The 22,441-nt window shown below is 37.3% G+C and overlaps 1 protein-coding gene across 5 annotated transcripts in view; it reads right to left on the reverse strand.

Annotated features, from left to right (window-relative positions):
• Positions 1-3,029: 3,029 nt before the first annotated feature.
• The window catches only part of SEPTIN10 (septin 10), a 29,489-nt gene continuing 10,077 nt past the window's right edge, over positions 3,030-22,441 (reverse strand). Inside the window, exons 5-11 of one of the 5 annotated variants that reach the window (XM_040553104.1) lie at positions 19,103-19,264; positions 17,449-17,545; positions 16,715-16,883; positions 11,473-11,538; positions 8,484-8,616; positions 5,478-5,668; positions 3,030-3,896 (exon numbers count right to left, since the gene is read on the reverse strand). In XM_040553104.1, coding sequence (XP_040409038.1) covers positions 3,881-3,896; positions 5,478-5,668; positions 8,484-8,616; positions 11,473-11,538; positions 16,715-16,883; positions 17,449-17,545; positions 19,103-19,264 — 834 coding nt within the window. In that variant the 3' untranslated portion in view covers positions 3,030-3,880. Of the gene's footprint in view, positions 3,897-4,783; positions 5,249-5,477; positions 5,669-8,483; positions 8,617-11,472; positions 11,539-16,714; positions 16,884-17,448; positions 17,546-19,102; positions 19,265-22,441 lie in introns of those variants that run through there. The other 4 variants (XM_040552971.1, XM_040553231.1, XM_040553186.1 and 1 more) reach the window with 4 other exon arrangements.

The raw sequence follows: 22,441 nt of genomic DNA on the forward strand, positions 1-22,441 counted from the left end.
GGTTGGAACTGGGTGATCTTTAAGGTCCCTCCCAACCCAAACCTTTCTGTGGTTCTATGACTGTTTCAAAATGCATACCTACCTGTTCCTGAGCTATGTGGATAGCCTTCTGACAGCCTGCCAAAGTTTTAGCTGATAAACAGGAGATTTATGATTCCCTCTCACAACACCACCAGAAGCTGAAAGTCTCGGAGCCGCAGAAGTGCAGAACTTCAAGTTCTCAAAAATCACGAGAAACACTATGTGCCCAGGAACCCCCTCAGTCTCTTCTTGATGGAAAGCATCAGCCCCTCCGAAAGCATGCAGACTGACGGGGGTATAAGGCTTTCCTATTGCCAACACAAGGGAACGCAGAAGTTGCCAGCAGGCATCGAGACCAAGCATTACATACTACAGTGGTCTCTTCATATTGATCAGGGATCTCAAATCCTGGGGACCACTCTTTTCAATCCACTTTAATACGTACTTCATCAGGTTACCTACAAGGATGTTATGGGAGACAGCACTGAAAGGCTTGCTGAAGCTGAAATAAATAACACTCACAGCTCTTACTTCACCCACTGATTTTGTTGTAGAAGGCTGTCAGGCCAGTCAAGCATGATTTCCCCTTTGTGAATCCATGCTGACTAGCCCTAGTCCCAATCACCCTTAAATACCTTGTGTGACAGCAATGGGACACAGCTTGGGCTTTTCTAGCTGTGCAGATGACGTAGGGGATGACAGTCTGAGCAATTAAAACAACCGGGATCTTCAGCAATTTGTAAATGCTTTGGTACAACAGAAAGCTTTCAAATCAGGAACATGCGAAAAATAAGCCCCCACAAAAAAAAAAAATATATATATACATATATATATATATAAACACACACACATCTGAAGGCTGAGATGTGACTGAGGTGAATTAAAATACCTTTGACACTTGAGGGAAATCTCGAAGATCCAGGAGTAGAACTCAGCATTCCCGGACCTTAGTTCAATGCTTGCTTTTTCTCTAGCTACACAAAATAGAGGCCATAGTAAATGTATCAAAATGAAGTTACAAGACTATAAAACACACTAGAAAATGATTATTTTCAGTACTTTAATCCTCTCCGGTTAAGTACATGCTTAATTTGCTAGTCATAGCTGACAAAAATGGAAGCCACATCCTTCGAGCGCACCCTAGTGAAAATAGTGCTGAATCCCTTTTTCTGGTTTAAAATCCTGAAAGCATCTCTACTTTGCAGCACTTTGCTGCTTTGATAGAAGGGTCTGGGTTAAAAAATATATACAGGAAAATAAGCAGAGACAGATGCCTCAGTACCTTATAAAAATCCTAATGGGTAATTTGCCTGGCTGAACTACACTAAATTATTTTCTGCAGTGATTGACTGAATGTGAACTGTGCAAGTCTTCCACAATGGTCTTGAAAAGCAGTCATTTTTCTTTTATTGTCCTTTCTATACAGAAATGATGTTGCTACTATTATGGAAAAGGTTCATGTTTCCATAATTTAGAATGATCCAGTAAAGCCCACAGCATGCTTAATTTTGGAAGAGCTGTATATTTCTATTTCCACAGCATGACTCGAAATGTTTCTGTCATCAAATATGTTGGCAATGCTACCCTGTTAGCAGAAGATTAAGATAAAAACATTAATGCGTCCTGGCTGTCTTTTCATAGTAGTCATTTAAAGATATAGTTAAGAACAAATACACCATAGATATATGGAAAGGATCAAGAAAGGAAAAGGTTTTGCAAGGGAACAGATGTCAGAGTAGCCACTACAGAATCCGTAACAACAGAGACCTTTTATTAAGGTCTTGAAAGCATTGCATCTGCAAGATGAACATCTCAGAAGTGTTCAATTAAAAAGCACATAGTTAACACAAGCTATAGTGAAACATTTTTTTATTATTTACTACCTCTATTACTTCTCCTTTTTCAGGAGATACTGCTAGCTGTTCCTTTTTAATTCCTTGAACTCCATTTGACCGTCAGGTTGTGATGTGCACTTGCGTGCTTATCTGGCATCTAATCTTTAGGGTAACTTACATAAAATGATTATGGAATTTCCTGCACCTACAAATGACTCTCCACAGCTTCAATGGATCTCAGGAAAAAAAAAAAATAATCCATTATCTCTCAGATCATCCTGTGCTACAAGTGAACTAACAAACTCCCTTCAACTATCTCCTGTTGCAGAGCCCCATGCAGGTGCCTGCACCAGTTCTGTTTTGCTGCCGAGTCCTGCAGGGTCCACGTGGACCCCCCAAGCTAACACGTGCACGCCAGCATAAACCAATCCTGACCACGATGTGGTATCATACAGCACCATTCAGAGTTCCCAGCCGTCACAGCACAGCATATCCTCCAGTACTGGCCAAGCGCAGAGCTAGTGAGGGCAAACTGCTTAACCATCTCCAGCTTCGTCCCCAGCTAAGGGGCCCCATTACAGCCACCTAAGTCCACATTTCGATGCAGTTTTGCAATGCTCACGAAGAGACGTGCTTCTAATCAGACAGACGCAAGCGGCCAAGTCAGTGGCACAAAACCAAACAAAAAGTACAATCTGTCATCATGCTAAATTTGCTCAGGAAGGAGCGATCAGGCAACAAACACAGGGCCAGTTTTCTTCTCACAAAAGAAGTGTCAGATGCTGGCTTAGTTCCTCTTAACCTTTCCCTCCTATGTTACAGGCTGCTTTGGCTGTGGAACTGACTGAATTAGCTGTTTGAGCCTTTCCTGGCCAATTAAGGGTTTACATACCATATATTCCCTCCCATTGCTATGGAACTGAAGAAAAACCATCTTATGGGCAACACTCTGTGAATAAAATAGACAAATCCTGGTCTTAAGTACAGTGGTATATGGCAAGTCATATTGCCTTTCCAACACAGCATTCACACTCACCTAGTTTTTCCAATCGATAAATGACTTAAGATATTTTAAACAGATGCAATACATTTATGCTTTTCCAGATGAATGTGGAATCCAACTCCTTGGTTTTAATAACAAGGGAGGGAGAGGAAGATAAACAACACAAGCGCTTAAGCAAAGTATTTTATTTCTATCAACTTAGCACTTCACTTTTTAGAAGTCATACAAAACACCTTCAGAGAATGTCACCTCTTAGAGAACGTTTCCGATGAGTTGCAACTACTGAAAATACAAAAACATTTGAAACTTGTTTTAACCTGAAGCTCTTGAAGTTGTTTTTGTAAAGTTTCATCTCTGCTGTAACTGAGCACCAGTCACAAGCAACAAGAAGTTGTAGGTACTTTCCAAATTGTTAGTAATGTCAGATAAAATATCATGCAACAGTGCAGCACTGCAAAAATATCTCAGTAAGTTTTGATTACAAAGGTTGTATCGGAAAAATAGGACAGTGCTTGTACATAAAAGCCTATAAATAAACCAGTCAGCAAAATCAGTAAATGGTTGCGCTATGTCAGCAGTTGTATTAAATAATATTTAGTAGACTGATCTACCAAACCATATGAAATAATAATTCTTTAGAAAATAATTCTTTAGAAAGGTTATAGTAGATATATTCACTGAATACTTTTGTACTACAGCATTCATATTATGAATGGAACTCTTCATGGCATGCGCATTTTCTTTGGTACAATGCACTTAAAATGAATGCAGGTTGGCCACATACGTAAAGTAAGTGCACATCAAGGCAGACACATCCTATAAAGTCCACAGTGACATTGACAGTAATTGCCACACCGGATGCGTGTGGATCATGTTTAAAAATTCTTCTCTTGTAGCCTGTGGCAACGAGATTCTCCAATTCCTTTAGTAAGAAACCGCAACTCCTCCACCTTCAAAAGCACACTGTGAATCATAGCTTCCTCAAGAGAAATTATCGGTATTGCTTCTTCTATCAGCAGCATTACATAAAGCCGGAACTGAAAAACAAAACCAAGCATATGAACTGTGCCATCCTCTGAAGAAATAAAGCTAAAACAGAGAAAACAAATCTGGGAATCTTCTCAACTTGAGAGTTAATCGCAGCAGTACACATATTGACCTATGTTACCAATGATTCCACTTTCATATATAACTCCATTTTCTCCTATGAAGACATGCTGAGAGAGCTGGGGGTGTTCAGCCTGAAGACGAGAAGGCTCCAGGGAGACCTCATTGCACCTTTTCATTACTTCAATGGGGCTTATAAAAAAGATGAAGAGCATCTTTTCGCTCAGGCACATAATGACAGGATAAGGGGGAATGGTTTTAAACTAAAAGAGGGGAGATTCAGATTAGATGTTAGGAGAAAATTCCTCACTCAGAGGGTGGTGAGGCCCTGGCACAGGCTGCCCAGAGAAGCTGTAGATGCCCCATCCCTGGAGGTGCTCAAGGCCAGGCTGGATGGGGCTTTGGGCAGCCTGGGCTGGTGGGAGGTGTCCCTGCCCATGGCAGGGGGTTGGAACAAGGTTATCTTTATGATCCTTTCCAACCCACCCAAGCCCTTCTATGATTCTACGAAAAAGGAGTCTAGGAAAAGGAACTTAGTAACAACTTAGTAATATTACTCAAAATTAGAAAAAAGGGGGGGGGGCAAAACCAAAAGCAGGCTGCTAGCATACATCCCAAAAATGTCAAAGCTGTCCTGTTGATATTTGTGGCAGTAGGTGCATCTATGTAGCTTCTGAAGTTTTTCATAATCTAGCAGCTATGCATGACTTGTGTACAACAAAATCTGCTTTCAATTGCAACAAGACATTAACCAATCCAATTTTATCTGCAGTAAAGTTGTAACCTATCAGGATCAAAAAATAATAAATTAACTGACAACATCTCTTGTTTTTGTTACTTTATTTAATGTCTATTTATGAAGATGAGCATGTTGTTCTGGAGACTACCTTCAAATGTCTTTCTAAAATTTCACAATTTGTTCAAGCTTTTATTTTTTGGTGGAGAGGGAAGAAACATCAATATGCTCTGAAAGTGAGATGTGCATCAGGTCATACTCCGCACTTGGTGTAATTTTACAGCCAATTTTATCAAGCTCTCCTCTCAAAAGTCTGCAATAGGAAGACACATCTAGCGTTATGGGACAACAGCAGTTGGACAGCTTCATAAAACTAACATATGCTACATTCAAAACCTGAGCGCTGCAATCAAATACTATTTCTGGAATTCCCTGGGTGAATTTCTCTCCCTCTCTAACTTCTCCCTCTCGCTCTGTTCGTGAACATTCACAGTTTCTTCATTTCCGATATCAAAGCACAGGAGTTCAAGTCGAAAACCTTGTTCCCTTAATGGGGGGAAAGAAAAAAAAAAAAGAAAACTCATAGAATATACAGCAATTACTCTAAATGTTAATCTTAGAGCCAGAGATCCAAGCATGATAGTATTTTACACACTTCTATCTTCTTAGCACATAACACTTGTATCTTTTCTAAAAGATTACTAAAAGTTGTGTTATAAAAGTGAAACGTAAAGCATTTTTATTGCCATTTCTGATGACTAGCATCAGCACTTACTTTTTGCGGTCCTTGTCTCTCTTCAGACTAACAACAGGAGTAGAGACAAATGCTTGTGTTTGGAGTAATTCAGCATTAGCTTTCTTCTTATTAAACATAGCCATGTCATCTTCTAGAGCTCTTTTCTTTTTCTCTAATTTCAGTTTCTCTTCTTGATGCATTAGCATAAGATGATCAAATTTAGTCTGTATCTATTTAAAGAAAGCACAAAAAGTGCATTTCGAATTCGTAGCACAAGGTGGGGCTATCACAAAACAAATACACAGCAATTAAACAATAAAAGCTACCTCAGCTTGCACTGAAAATCACACAAAATTGCAGTTCTTTCCCAAAACTGAGAAGACTAAAAATCAACAATCCAGAAGAATAATATTTATATCAGATTGTTCTCCTGGATGCCAAGTGACTGCATACAAAGTAAGGGGTGAAAACCACGGAATGCACTAAGTGTTAGATTTACTGTGGGATATACCTTAATTACATCAAAAATAAGGAGTTCTTTAGATAGGAAACAATCATCAACAAAATTATTAAATGAGGATGGGTCAGGCAAAATCTGCTTCCCTATAACCAGATGGACAAGAAACCATACATACTTTAGTTACGTAGGTATGTATTTTAAAATGTTTATTAATTACATGTATATATTAACGTGTACACACCCGATAAGTCTAGTTGGAAGAGTTACTTGTGAGCTGTCAGCAGTTAACCGCTTTTCTGCAGCAATAAGTCTTTGTTCTTTTAATGTGTTAATGGATCCTACTCTTGGGATGTACTGGATAAGCTTAAATATACTGTGTAGCTGTGCACGATAACCAAAGGGTTATGCCTCACTTCTTCACCCCCCATCTACCCCCCACACTCACCTAAAATCCTTCTTTGGTATCCTTGTGACCAGCTGGATCAAGATGCTGATCTGGCTGAAAACTGTAACCCTACCAAAATACCCCTGGATTTCAATTGTGTCATATCTCCGATCCAGCTGAATAGATTGGACATTTACAATCTACATGCACAGCTGCAGACTCAAGTGAACTATAGTGCTTGCCGAAGTACAATGTTTGTGCCCCTAAATTACGTAAATATAGAAGTGGTGTAACTCAACCTGAGCTAAGCTATTCTGGTACAAAAAGCAGTGAGATTTCCATCTTGAGCAAAGGAACTAAAAGATAACTATAACTAATACTATAAATGTATCAGTTTGCCTATCCTATATAGCAGAGCTGTTAGATTTTATAAACGTGTGTATGTATCCTTTCGTTATTTATTTAATTACAACAGTTAATCAGATGCATTGCTGTACCGGGTCTGGCTGGGATGGAGTTAGCTTTCCCTGCAGCAAACATAAGATCCTAAGCAGTCCTAAGCTTAGTTCTACAACTCAGGAGCAGTAATGCTGCACATTGTCACTACAAGTTTCTTCTAAATGAAGGACATGAAAGCAATCTCAGGTACAACAGAAACTCCTGTTTTCACTTCCATACACACATACATGCTTCTGGGAGAGCAAGCAGCGAGAGTATACGACAAATGTTCTTTAGAAGTGACTGCATTGTCACTTTCTCGCATCAGGAACTGGGAAAACTAATATCCATAATTCAATGGCACTACGCAGAGCTCGCAGAAACTGCGTGGTAGAAAGCATAGAAGGGAAAATATCAAAGGCTATCACGGACAATGTGCAAGACCTAGCTGTGCCTACTTGGAACACAGCCAAATATTATTCCAACTGGATAGCCTCGTACTCAGAAGGATTGAGCCTTATTTTCTTCCTCGACCCGGAGCACAGGGGATTTAACAGGTTTATAAAACAGAATGCTCCTCGTATTTAAAATGTGCATCTGAACATCTTGCAAAGAAGTGCTGCATCTTTGCTGGGAGACTGAGGTACGGAAAAGAACATTAATAAACAAACAGATTTCCAATTTCAATTAAACCACTGTTTGAATATAAATACATATGACCATGACAGAGTCTGGCAGAAAGTAGATCAGAAGATCCTGTTTTGCTGGTGCAGTTTGACAGAACTATATCTTCAATAACATATTCAAGAAATGTTCCACATTCACAAATTCCAGGTATTTGACATTAGACAGGGATCTAGAAGTTGTAATATATTGATTTTTTCATTACCTGCTAAAACTCTTAAGGTAATTGGAAGCAGATTTAAAAACAAAACAAACAAACAAACGCTTTCAAACCTCTCAACGTGCAGGTTGAGAATATATTAAGTAACTGAACCTGGAGGTCATGCAAACATACATGCCCTACTACTTGAGATGAAAAACAACCCATGTGATTTTTTTCCTGAGATCTTGGTTTTACAGTGAAATAATTCTACAAAGCATACATTTAGATTACCAACACAATGACCTTACACCCAAAGTAAGGTACATAAATTGATTAGTATCTTCCAAAGCACTAAATAAGACACTTTCCCCTATTTTCAAAACATTCCAAAATTTACCACAATTTATCAATTTGCTATTGTATTTTAACACTCAGACGACAGCTGTTAATGATACTCTTTTCTGCTTAAAACCTCACTACGAAACTCATTTCTACCACAATGTACAAAAAAATTGCAATTGCATGGTACAATAGTGACTAGGCCACGATTAACCACTGTGAATTGCCAAAATGTGATTTTTAGAGGCCCCAGTACGCAGCCTATTCTTCCAGCACCTATGCCTGCAAACCACCTACTGTACTGATACACATAACCATTACATTCATCACTCTTTTACGTCACCGTATTTCTTCCTACTCTACTGACTTGGTCCCAGCTATCCACCAAAACTTACAGATCGTAAGTTCTCTCACCCCAAAAAAGACCGATTAGACTAGCAAATAAGTGGCAATCTGCTAATCTAATCTGTGTAACCAATCTACTTTTGATTTTAAGTATTACTGCCACCTAAATATGAGAAAATTATAAAGATCAACTAGTGATTTTGCTAAGAACAAATCACAGCAAACAAACTTGAGGCAGATAGGCATGCTTACTTGTTGCTCTGCTTCTTTCAATATTGTCTCTTTCTCCTTCACTCTCTGCACAAAGTGTTGTCTCATCTCCTCCTCCTTTCTTTGCAGCTCAAGGTAGAACTCATGTCTCTTTGCCTCATAGGCTTCCTGCAGACTGAAGTCCAAAAATGTTAGCAAGTCTCTAGCATGCTTCTTTATTTGATCTGGAAAACTAACAACTGGGAACATTATTTAAACAATTCATATCCATAATGAAATAATAACTATCACAGTTCTTCACATAAAAATTCATAAACAAACTTCAGTAGAAAGTTTCTTTCAGTAGAAATCTTCTAAATTTTGATGTAAGTAAACATCCCTACATAAAATTATTTAAGCTAACAGATCCAGGGCACTTTATACTACAAAGGAAATAAAGCAAGTTAGGAAACTCATGTTCTAAAAGACTGGAGTGTTATAACTTTCTGCCTCCAACATGAATAATCTTTTTCTTGAAGTTACTTATCAATAAAGGCACTAAAATTGCCAGAAAAATCCCCCCAAACTTCTGCAAAATTAAAACTTCAGTCTTAACATAGGATGTTACAAAAACAACGCATCTGGAGCATTAACACAACAAACCCGTTATTCACCCATCATATTATGTACTTGTCTAGCCGTATGCTGGGCATTTTGTCCAGAAGGATGCTGTCAGGAACTGTACCAAAAGCTTTGCTGAATTCCAAAAAGATTACATCAACTGGCTTCCCTTGGTCAACTAGATGTTGCTCAACCTTGTCATAAAAGAAAATTAGGTTCGTTACACAGGACTTTCCCCTCGTGAACCTGTGCTGGCTGTGACCAAAGACTGCATTGTCTTTCAAGCGTTTTTCAGTAACTCCCAGAATAATCTTCTCCATAATTTTAACAGGCACTGAAGTGAGACTGACAGGCTTGTGATTACCAGGATCTTCTTTCCCGCCCTTCTTGAAAACTGGGACAACATCTGCCAGCTTCCAGTCAACTGGGACGTCTCCAGATTCCCAAGACCATTGAAAAATAATTGAGAGGTCTCACAATGACATCAGTGGGTATTTTCAGTATCTCATGCCTTTCTTTCCATTTTTTCTAAACTTATTCTAGTAGACATCAACATGCAAGACCATTTTCTTTCCTTTGAAAAACAGGTACTTGAAATTGAGAAACTTATTTTCTATCAAAGCACATCATAGCACACTAAAAGGTGCTGATAATTTATACAAATACTACCATAGATTTAGTATTTTTGAGGTACATACCACAACTTTCTGTCAGCACTGTGGAGACAGGAAAGTTGTTCTTCTCAGGGAAAAAAGAATACAGCCTGTATACAGATGTAATTCATACCCCAAAGAGCAGGCTATATTTGAAAAGCATACCTATTTAGTGACGCAAGTCTTCCAACAAAAAATTTACCACACAACTTCTTTAAATCACGATTCCACAAAAGCTGGAACTGGTGGATCAGAGTTGTGATTGTTGTTATCACAAAACCAAAAGGATCTCCCCAGTGTCTCGTAGGGCTTATAAAAGCATCAAAACTTTGATAATATTCTCTCTTTATTCTGGGGCTACTCTTGTACACCATTCAACACTTCCTGAAAGCTGACTAGTCAGCCTTTCTCAGTTATCATGAGTTGCTATTCCTTTGCCAGGAATCTCATGTCTTTCATTCTGATGTAAATATATAATATATATATATACATAGTATATACTTATATATTTTATATATACAAATAAAAAATACTTAAAACAGCTTTATATTATTAATATATTAATTTGAATTTAAATGCATTATACACACACTTTTGAGCCCATTTTTAAGTCTCATTCTTAATTTTTTACTATTTTTATTGAAAGGGTTCTTAAATGGAAGGACTTATGAAACAGGACATCTAAAAACTTAATAATTTGGAGCAACAGTAAGATGAAATATCTCTTATTTATTTAAACTTAGGATGACTGGGCAATTTCCCAATCCCGAAGTTACATAGTTTTATTAAAAATATAAACAAAGAGAGAAATCATCTTGAAATAGCACATGCAGACTTAATGTTTTCTACGATTACAAAGTCAAAGCGCTTTTGCTATCCTACATTATTTGAGCCACACGTTGCAACTAAACAAGTTCCGAAGAACAACTTTCTGTTTTGTTTTTAAATCAGCTGTGAACTAATTTAGGTCATCCTGAAATTGTATCTGCCGCTTGAAACAAGGGCATGGTTTTCACACAGGTATATTAATTCACACTATCTTTGAGTTTAGACAGCATATGCACTAACAATAAAGCCACTGAACACTGGATATTCAAATGCTAAGTCTCACTATGTGCCAGTTCTGCTAGCAAACAGACTGCCTTCAGGTGCAATAAAGAAAAAAAGAAAAAGGAAAAAAAACTAAAGCAAAAGCTAGACTAAAGTAACATGCTGCAATTGCACCTTTATTTCAGTATGTGCACATTTTTAGACTCAGTCTAAGCTAGCTTATCAGGTAAAATCAGCAAAGGAGCTGCCACGATATTAGTAACATATTAATACTGCAGACTCTGGATTTACTAAATAATCAAATTACACATTTAAAGAATATGAGAAACAAAAACGTACTTTTAAATCCCCCTCCCCCTCAACTGACTTGTTTTGGAAATCACAAAGAAAATAAAAGCACTTTCTGTGTTTGGCATGTCAGCAACATAAAGATCTAAAGAGTCTTTGGTTTTAGCAGCAGGGATGGGAGGTGGAAGTAGTTCACCAGACTGTAAGCCAACAGGATCTTTTCAACGTTACCGCATACACTACCTGCAGTAAAACGCTTTTCAGTTTACCTGAAGATTGTTCTCACTGTTTCTCACATAGCACATTACAGGAAACAAATTCATGTATTCTCTCACTCTGCTTGGTTGGACCCCTATAATTTTATACCCCATTCCCTGTTTGCGAAGAAAGTGTATGCCTTACTAATCCATTACATAGCTCGTAACAGCACTATCACCTACCTTTCTACAGAAGCAAAGCTGTGACATACAGTTTTCCTATCTGTGTAAGACTTAGAACATGGAAGCCTAAAAATAAAGATGCAAATCAGACATGTTCTGTTCATAAATAAAGACTCCAACCGAAGTGAATTCAGCTCTTGGTGGAACACAACTGTTGTGTGCTTTGTGAACTTTGGGTAACAGAAATACTCAAGTAATGTTTTACACAGTTTGTTCATTTAAATTTAAAATAATTGTCAGTTTTGAAAAATACACTTGGAACTTTTTGTGTAGCATTCCAGTATCAGTTAAAGTATACCAGAAAAAAAAATTAAAGTTAACTAGTGGCAGGTACTGTTAGCAGTCCCTTGACTCAGTAGATGACTTATGTTGATACAAAACAACACTTAGGACGTGGTAGATCTAAATATTACTGTTTTCCCAATAGGGGCTTGAAAAGCATGTATTTTAGATGGGGTTCAGTCTTGCCATAAGGAAGATAAAATATTTAGCTCAAATGCAAAGATCAACAGTTGGTCAGATGAACTCCATTCCCAAACTTCTTGAGGAAGAAGTCTAATGGCCTTTCAGATATAGTGGTTTCAATTTTTAGAATCACAGAAGCATTAAGGTTGGAAAAGACCTCCAAGATAATCTGGTCCAAGCATCCCCCTACCACCAGTATCACCCACTAAACCATGTCCCTAAGTACCACCTAGAAAATACAGCTAGAGTCATATTAACCCTCCTCTGCACATGAACTCCCTCATGTTATTGAATCCTTCCTGTTCTTCTCTCATCATCCTCAAAATAGACTGAAAATCAACATGTTTTTGCTGGGGAACTGGAAGGTCCAAATATTCCAGTTTTAGGGAGGAGTAAAGCACAGAATAGATGGTTGCTCACATACTGAGAAACTGAGACATTTAAAATGGACAAATTGTACTTCTGAACACAGAAAAACAACTAAAACAGAAAATAATTAATATCAGAGAATCCAAACACACAAGCATACAGTCTGAATATCAATCATGGGCTTTTTTCTATAGACCCATGCCTATCATTTTTCTTCTTTAAAAACCAGCACGTCCCTTAGGCAACAACACAGCTTAGATTAAAAACTGGATTTACAAAATGTCCAAATTCAAAACAGTAATAAGCCTCTCCTCCCTTGCAAACATCTAAACTCACTAGGCACGTATATATTCACACACAAACGTCTTTCTTTATATTCCAACATGATCAAAGAAACACAAATCTTCTTAAATATTAAAAGATGATAATAGAAGAAATTCCTAGATTTTACATCCATCAAGTAATGCACAAAATGCTTAAATCGTCCCCCAAATATTCTACTATCCATTAACTTCATTACATAAATTTAGCAGTAACGTGCTTTCCAAGCTCCTTGCTGACTGTCTGCTTTTCATGGATCAGAAACCAAATTATATCTACATGACTATGTTTAGTCTTAGATGGGATGCACCATATGATGGATTGTTAATTTTTAAAATGGTTTACCATATATTGTAATTTAATCTGATATGGTAAATACGTGACTGTAATTCTTATGACCTTTTGGAATAATACCCACTAAATGACTGAACTCTTCATTAAAAAAAAAGAAGTTTTGCATATTGTTTTCGCAAGGTGTATGAATTAGATTCATTAAGCTCCCAAGTACCCATTACTTTCAGTTATGCTAGTTATTGTTATCCAATTTGAATATATAATGGTTTGAAAAAATCCCAGTATAAGCAAGGTGTTCTGAAAACCGCAAAATTAATAGCTTACATTCTGGTGGATGATATCTTATATTCTACTATTACCTCAATTATTCTAAAGACTGAAGTCCTACCTACGTCTTTATACCTTTTTAACTATACAATTAGAATCCCTTCAGACTTCCTAAGTATTGTTTACTTATTGGGAGTACCCTCACAGATCTTTTACGTGCAGTATCCTCAGGTACTTCCAAATCACCCATAACCCTCTCATAGAATTACAATACGGCCAAGTTCCCAAGAATTACAGAAGACAGTACTCGATTCATTCAGATGTAAGAATTCACTGGTAACTAATGCACACTGGCTGGCCAACATCGGTAAGAGCCGAGGTCTTCTGTTTTTCCTGCAGTGAGAGTATCAATTGGATAATTCCCTGGAAGCATCCAGCACTAGCAACCAACTGAAGTTGGAAAATGGACAGCGGGTTCAGAAGTTGTTAGGGAGAGACTGACAAATTCATAGGGCAAACTTTAATTTCCCTGGAATCTGGTTAACAAATAAGTTAATTTTTAGAATGCGGTTGCAAATAAACAAAAAGTTAGTATGACACAAATTCACAAAAAAAAAATAGAATTATGGAATTGTTATTTTTAAGAGTGTACACAAGACAGTCATTTCAGACTGCTCCTGACTTTATTTTCCCTCCTCCCACCTAAAAATAAAGGTGCAGATATATTTTCAGTTGCATCCTGAAAACATCTTTTTCCACATCTTCCATGAAAATATGATATACATCTGGACATAAAAGACTTCAAGCTTCTCATAAAAAGTAAAGCTTGGCAACTTTTTTTTTTTCCACATGTAAGAGCTAAAACCTTTACAGATGTCTGTCTGTAACTTATCTCATAAGGTACCTGAAAATCCAGGAATTACTGGTTTTGCTTTGCACTGGCATACAGTTTTGGATGAATAAATTACTATTTTACTTTTAAATCCAAAAGAGTTGTACAGAAACTCCACAAGTAGTTTTTTCACAATGTGCAAAAAGGTAGGGCATGTTAGCTACTCAAATGCTACAAACACCAGTGCTGCCAAAACAGCCAATTACTCAAGTCTAGCAGAAATTTTCTGAATTTACGTAAAACAACCCAATCAGATGACCAAATTTAGCATGTAAGCAGCTACATCGCAGGCATAAAATACAACTTTTTAACATGCATTTAGACCATTATTTATGCAAGAGACGTGGAATTCTAAAAATCAGTTATGTACTGCTATGTGTATTAACTAGACTTTAAAGCTCTTAGAATCCATGCATGTACATTATAAATATATTTGAGGACAAATAAGATGAATAGAATTCAAAAGTACGTATTTGCTTACAAGAACGTTATAGTCCCTATTCAGAAAGACATTTAAATTCACAGGTCAGCAAAATGGGAACCTCCTCTATGGAAAGAGACATTTTCTATCACAGCACTGAGGATACCACATTTGAAGGTTTCATTGGTAGCTCCATAAAGCACCTTACGGATAAGGCTACGTTAGTCTGCTAATTACACCACATACAGATCCTCTGCATTCTCTTCCCTTTCTTGGTATCATAAAGCTTCTCTCCCAGAAGACCAAATGCCTTCTCTTTCAGACCTCAATGCCATTCACTATGCCACACATCCTAGATCCAGTCCCACTTGTTTCTTCCTGTCTCAGTAAGTTTGGGAAAAAGTTAATTTTTCTAGATTCTTATGCAATATTTATTCTCATCCTTCCAAAACGATGAAATTATCAACAGGCATGATTTACCAAAACTAATTTCTTAAGAGCACTGTTTTGCCCCATCATTCTCAATAAACTGATGTATAGCGAGCCCTATGTAAAAAACAACACACGAGAGGGAACACAGCTTTTCTCTAACTCCATGAAGGAATTTATTTCTAAACCAACTTCTGATGTGTAAAATACTATGACATTCTGATACAAACCTGCCACTTCATACTGTAAGCAAAGTGCCAACTGTTTAGGGGTGTCGCAAAGACAATTTTTGAATTTGTGGCATAAAATATACTTTAATGTACATGTTAATTTTTATAATTTAAGAATGCTTATCTTGAAATGGCTGTACACTGTGAAATTCAAGTTCAGAAAAGCAAAAGGTACCGCAGTCAATACTGCTATAAACACATCTATATAAAGGCTTTCCCTGGATAAAGCAAGTAAGGTATCAGCTGTTAGTGTACATTCTTAAACCCAAAGAAATGTCTGTGGTCAATTTCAGTGGGCTTTAAATCTCAGTCACCTTTGGTCCTCTATTCACGAAAAGGATTTGTTCCCTTCTTAAGTCCAATGTCTTCCTTGACCACATTACTCTTATTTGTTATTCTTTGACCAATGTATAAATTAGATCTAGTCAAAGCGGAAGAAATGCTGCAACACACTATGAGTTATAGTAATTGCAACTGCTTTACAACTTCTGCATGAAGTACAGGTGAAAGCAAAGAATTTAAGCCACTAAAAACAGTGATTTGGAGGGAAGCTATCTATTTTTACCAGAACAGAATGGGTAAAGACAGTCTGGATCACTAAGTAAAACAAGTAAAAAAACCCGTTCGTTCAAAGCACTAGAAACTGTTTTTAATGCAAATCCATATTTTGTTTTCATGTCTTGTTTAAGTGGGTATTTTCCAAAATAACTATGCAGTAATACCACTTTGCTAAATCATGAACACTTTGAAGACTTCTGAAGCATCAGTTTTTCCCTATAAGCATGTTAACAACTGGCAACTTGCAAAATACAGTCCTACATATAAAATGACCAAAGGAAGTTGGAAAAGGAAAAGGGAAATGACAGAAATTGAAATAATGATTAAACAAGCTGGATATAGAAATTGTAAATACTTCCTACAGAAAAAAAGCTTTACTACATGAAACAACCAAGTGTCTCTAACCCCTAATCCTCTAATAACGTCCTATAGGCTAGCAAGAGATTTCTTGACCTGAAAAGGCTAGACACTTGTTATTACAGCACATAATGTGGGAAGTCAACGGTGTAACCAATGATTTTGCAAACGTTTTTGGTTCACTTCCTGTTGAGTCCAACCAAACCATTGTTCAGAATCAGACATTGTTAAGAGAAAAAGTAAAACAGCATTCTAATGTATAATGAAAATATTTTAAAAGGCATAAGGTGTACGTACCTGAGGAAAATGAACATCCTCCATGCTGAAAATTAAAATCCTCACGTTTTTTATAACAGACATATTTCAGAAGTACAACTAGCTCATACGTCTGTAAAAGCAATGCTCATATAATCCCATATCCTGCTCCATGAAGATAACTGAATGAACATGTATGTACTTACTCCGATTAAAAAATAAATAAATACATAAAAATTCTCTTTCTCAGAAGAACTGTATGAACCTTGTGTGTATGAACCTCTTAGAAGAACAAGTATGAACCTTGTTCTGTATTGCATTGATACAGTCAAATGCGAAGTGAATGAAAGCTGAAAGCCAGTGCTGTACATGAAAATCCTTTACCTTACTGGTTTGTTCTCAGGGCCAATGTCTCTGAAGCCCATCTCTTCCAGTCTGCAGCGCCTGTACAGCTCATAATGGCGTGCATGAGTCTGCTCTCTTAAGTCTTCCATATTTGTGCAAATAAGCATCTCACGAAGCTTCACAAAGTCACAGTGGTTCTCATTTTCCACTAATCAGTTGCAAGAGGGAAATTTAATTATTACACACAAGTACATAAATTATCAATATATATTTTAAATAGTATTGAGATCCTTTTATTTTGTTTACTAGCTATACTTCCAGGAAAAGGTATCTGTATTTGTTGTACCTCTTAGACTTCCCTGTAATTTCTAATATAGACATTGAAGCACTACCTGTAAGTACCAGTAAACATGTTCTAACATGTCCTGATTTCCCATTTGAATTGAACAAAAATCAATTTCTTTCTTTTTTGCTCTTCTGTTCTGACAATCATGAAACTTTAAAATTTGGTAGCGCTGGAGGCACTGCCACAATACTAACCTACATAAATATTACATATACCACCTCACAGCTTGATTCCAGGGATGCATCAGTGTTGAAACTACCAGTTACTGCAAACCTCAAATATTAATTACTAAATTCCCTGAACTGTTTACCCAAAATACAATCTATATGACATGAGTGGCTAATAACAGCCACTTTAAAATTAGTGAATTCTATAATTTAAAAATAAAAAAATAAAAACATAAAAATACCTTTGAGAATTCAGTTACCTTGTACGATGCCCCAAGGGTATTGACGAGCTTTCACCATTTTGTTTCCAATTTTCACCTCTTCCGTACTTCCTACTACAGCAAATGGCAAGTGACCCTGTAAAAGTCACACCAACACGGCCTTATCTCTCCGCGTTCTTACATAAGAACTGAAAAGCAAACACTTCAAAAATAAACTGGGGGGGAGGGAGGGGGGGACACGGATGACGGGACACACCACCATTTCAGAAAAAGGCAGTTTCGAGCCAAACCCTACTTTGAAGGGATCTTCTTTGCTAGGCAAACCACTCATTCAAAAGTCAAGTTACACTGACAAAGCCAGGAGGAGCGACTGGTAGACCAGACGGCTGTGCTGCCATGCAGAGGAACCTGTCAGGCTGGAGAAATGGGCTGACAGGAACCTGGTGCAGTTCAACCAAAGGAAATGCCAAGGAGGAACAACCCCATGCTCCAGCAGATGCTGAGAGCTGACTGACTGGAAAGCCTCTTGACAGAAATAGACATGGGGATCCTGGTGGACAACAGGTGGAACCTGATCCGGCATGTTTGCCCTCACAGCAAAGTAGGCCAACATCCTGGGCTGAATCAGGAAGAGCATCACCGGTACATAAATGTCTCTGCCACTCTTATTTGTACACAACCAGAGCTTGAATCAGCAGTATCAGCTTGGAGACAATCACAGGTCTGGACCTGAGATGTTGTTACCGCTATGGGCTCTGCCAAGTGACCAGAAATACAGGACTGGGTGCTGCCTGTCTGGGTGCTGACCCACTACAACTGACCAAATAAAGATTTATCACTAACTGGGAACAAATCTTTAGAAAAGCATGACATTGCTTAAGTAACAGAAAACAACCTCTGCCCACAGAAGACTCTGTTTCTGAATGATGTTCAGAGTCTCTGGCACAAAGGATGGAGGCTGGGGCTGCAGAGCCAAATACTTCCACATATCAGTTCCTCCTCCATGATTTCAAAATCAAGTACACGCTGGGATAAGATACAAACATATGCAGATGAACAGCAGATACAGATGGAGTGCTTAAAATACTCAAGTCTAGCTTTACAAGCTTAGTTTAACCTGGCAGGTACCACTGGGACAATCTGAAAGCACAGCAGTAAAAAAGACAGAAGTATATCTGACTTAGTAATTCCCAAAGAAAATTTGTCCTTATCTGGAAGGACAGCAACAGATAAAAGTAAAAAGCAAATGGAAAAAAAAAATGCAATCATAAAGACCAGAGAAAACTGGAGAAGTGAGGCACTTTAATATCTTCCATAACAGATGTGAGATAACGTTTGCTATGGAAAAGAGCAAATCCAATCTGTCCACTTATGTTAGTGATTATGTTTTAATTATCCAGAAACTAGGAAAAGTATTTCTGAGGGAGATCCTCTTTTCTGTTGCTGAGCCAGGAAAGAAAAAGCCTTCTAAAACAAGCAGCATCAACAGCAGAGGGACAAGAAGACTTGGGGGAGGGAGGGCAGGGGAAGCCCAAAAACACAGAAGCTTTTTAAGGAGAGAGAAGATAAAAATCCAACTTGCTGCAAATACAAACCCATAAGCCTCAGAATAATTGTGGAAGAATGGGCATGAATCAGCACTAGAGAGTGATGCTTTAATACTGAAATATTAATGTCATTGCCATTTACTTACATTCATGATGGTATTAACTTGAGAAACGGTTTCATCATCAGTTGGAAACTGGTATATCTGGACATCGTTGCTAACTAATTCACTCATGAGTTTGTTTTTGAACATCTGCAGTTCTGTTTTTGAAATGCTGTCTGCTTTGCTTATAATTGGTATAATGTTCACCTGTTAATGACACAAATTATATGGAATGTGTAAGACTTCAATTTTGAGATGATAACTTTTATGAATGTAACTGTTCGGTGATAAGCTCTTCAAAACTTTCCTCTCAGTCTAAACTTTCCCATCAATATCTGATGAGTTTCAACAATAACAAAGAAAGCTTCACAAACCATTAAAAAAAGTATTCATTGGCATCATCTTAACAAAATAATAACATATTATTTAATGTATTTCCTTGTAAGTGACTCTGAGAAAAGAAGAAGGAAGGAGAACTCATACAGTGGAGTACTCAAAGATAAGATCAGCAATGTCTACCTACTACCGAAATGATATTATTTATATCTCTGTTAAAAAAAGATATTTTTTTTAGTTCATAGCACTGGGGGACGTAGATTGGGTGTAATATGAAAGCTGACAGTTTAAAAGCACACAGAAAAGGAAGCTGAGCGCCAAGCTCTGCCAACCCCTCAGCCTCTTCCCTGGGCTCATTCATTTCAGGTTCAACACCCTGTTCATCTCGCCCCTGTCACCCATAGCTCTTACCTTAGTCCCTAATACAGCAGTGAGTTTCACAAGCATCTGCTGAGGGCAGGAATGACTGAGATGGAATGACTGAGTCTTGCCTACAAGTTTTTACAGTAATTATTCAGAATTCAGCATGCAATCCTACTGCTGTAAATTGCCCTATTTGCTAAAACAGTTATGACAGTAACTCAGTATTTTTAAGAATAATTTGGCATCTATTATCTTCCTATCGTCACTTCCAAAACAGGCACTTTTCCTAACAAGATACAAAGAATTAAAGTCAACGTTCAAAATTCCGGTGGAACAATACAAACAATCCTTCCAGATTTCAGAAGATTTGAGAGCTTTGCATAGTTCCTTGATTATAGATTTAAAAAAAAAAAAAAAAAAAAAAAAAAAAAAGGAAGAAACTCCCCCCAGCATACATGAACACATTCTTTTCATTGTTCTGACTATTCTGTCTATTCCGTCTAAATGGAAATTCCTAAGCATAGAATTTCAAGTCCCAATTCAGTATTTTTTTCTGAGACTGTAAGGCAGAAAGACTTTAAAAAAAGACTGAACCGTGTCGAGAGGAGAGGGAAAAAGTAACAAATACTAAATCAAACAACCCTCCCAGAAACATAGCCGATTATGCTAAGAAGTGCTTGCAGAGCAGATGTGTGTAAGGCCTAGCATGTCAATATTTCAGGAATATTTCAGGAAAACAAATCTTGTGCTCTCCCCCTAACTCTGCACAAAACAAATGGTATTTCAATTTCAGAAAAAAATCTCTCAAAATCAGTATCAATAAAACTAACATTGTTTTTCTTAAACTAGAAGTTTCTCATCCTCACTCATTTCATCTTCCTGCCCCTAGGGCTCTTCCCTTCCCAGTTTCTTCTAGTGCAAATACCTTATTTACAATTAAAAAGCTCAATCCAGGTGAGCCAATTCTGAGATTCAGTGTTTTTGAAATAAGTCATCTCAATGTCTTAAGCAAAATGTCAGAAAGAAGAAAGCATACCGACAAAGTATGACTTCTAAGACTACCTGATGATAGTCCTTAATTGCACAGCATATGCAGCCTAAGCACATATGCTGTAAAACATCCAAAATCAAAATGCTTTATTTTTTATTTTTGATGACTGAAATAACTTAAGGTTGTATAAACGACCTAATACACCTAAGAGAAACTTAGAGCTCCAACTAAATTAGTCGAGGTACATCGATTTAGGTTTTCCAGTGCGTAGCTTTAAAAATGGATGGGAGAGAATCCTTGAACTCAAATTAACCTTGACTCTGTCTTCTCAGCACAAACCACTCACAACTAGGACAGACTGGCTGGACAAAGTAAAGCAGAGGAAGACTGCTGTGGAGGCAAGTAACTAAAGAAAGCAGGATCACTGCAAACTGATTCCAGCTATCAATATTGATGTTAAATCACACCTGTCATTAAAATTTAAAAGCAGTACTACTCTGACTTTAGATAAGCAACAGAAATGGTTATTTTTTCTTAATCTGATAAGAAAGATTTATTTCTGCTTGTAGCACTTAAGGTTTTCTTGATTACTAGTATCTCAGTACTTTCATCCAAGAACAACATTAATTGAAAGCACACACCTGTACTAACAGGAGGCTTAAAGGGTTTTGATTTGGACCACATCCAGATGTGTCCCAAGTGCCAGCGCTCCCTTCTACGCCTGCTGCTCACTTGGACACCAACTGACTCCTTCCAGCTTTCTCCACCGTTACAACTCCCACTACTAACAAAACTGAATTTTGCTAGAAAGTTATAAACCATTAATATAAAAATCACTTTAACCTACATTAAAAAAAAAAAAAGTCTACATCTGCAACTAAAGCAGCAGTCCTGATCTTCCCCATGCCTGCAGCTGCTCCCTTCCAGGCAGAACTAAAATTAGTGCAGCTGTCCAAGGAGCCAGATACTTTTCAGCTTGATCAGTTCCCTAACCAAGCAAGAATCTTTAGCTTTCAGTTTAAATCAGTTCCTTCATCCAGGGAACTGGCTGCTGAAAGCACTTAAGCATGCACACCGTGAAGAAGTAACTGATACTACTTCATTCAATAGCAATGCAGACCCCTGTTTAACTAAAATGACCATACAAAGTCACCAGGATAAAGGTTAAATTTTACCCATGCACTTAACTTCCCTGTTTGCTAGAACCAAATTTAGCCTTTTTTGACCACCATGCTGTCTGAAATATAAAGCATCACTTTTTTTTCCCCGTATCAAGAAAATATACTATTATTCTAAATTAGGATTTTGCATAACACCTTACATGAATGTTAAGGCATCTATTGTCCCTTTATGCTACAGAGAATGAATAAAATACTTATACTTGAAATTAGTATTGGTTGGTACCTTGCAGATTCATTTAAGTATATTGGTAGGTGTCTTCAGGTTAAGAGGTACACTTAAGGCTCACATACACAAACAGTAAAAATGGAGTAAAATTACAGCACAAACAAAAAGGCAATAGGAACAGAAAAAACACTGAAGTTTTCAAATTTCATAACATTTCAACAGTTAATAGGTAATTTCTGTCTTCTTCTACCAAATGACTTAATACTTCTTAAGATGGCTTAAATATTTAGTTTCATCCAATTCATACAAGCAGGAAGAATTATAAGAATTTTGAAAGCACAAGTAAA

This window comes from Cygnus olor, chromosome 1, assembly GCF_009769625.2.
Source record: "Cygnus olor isolate bCygOlo1 chromosome 1, bCygOlo1.pri.v2, whole genome shotgun sequence".
In the NCBI taxonomy this organism is placed as follows: domain Eukaryota; kingdom Metazoa; phylum Chordata; class Aves; order Anseriformes; family Anatidae; genus Cygnus; species Cygnus olor.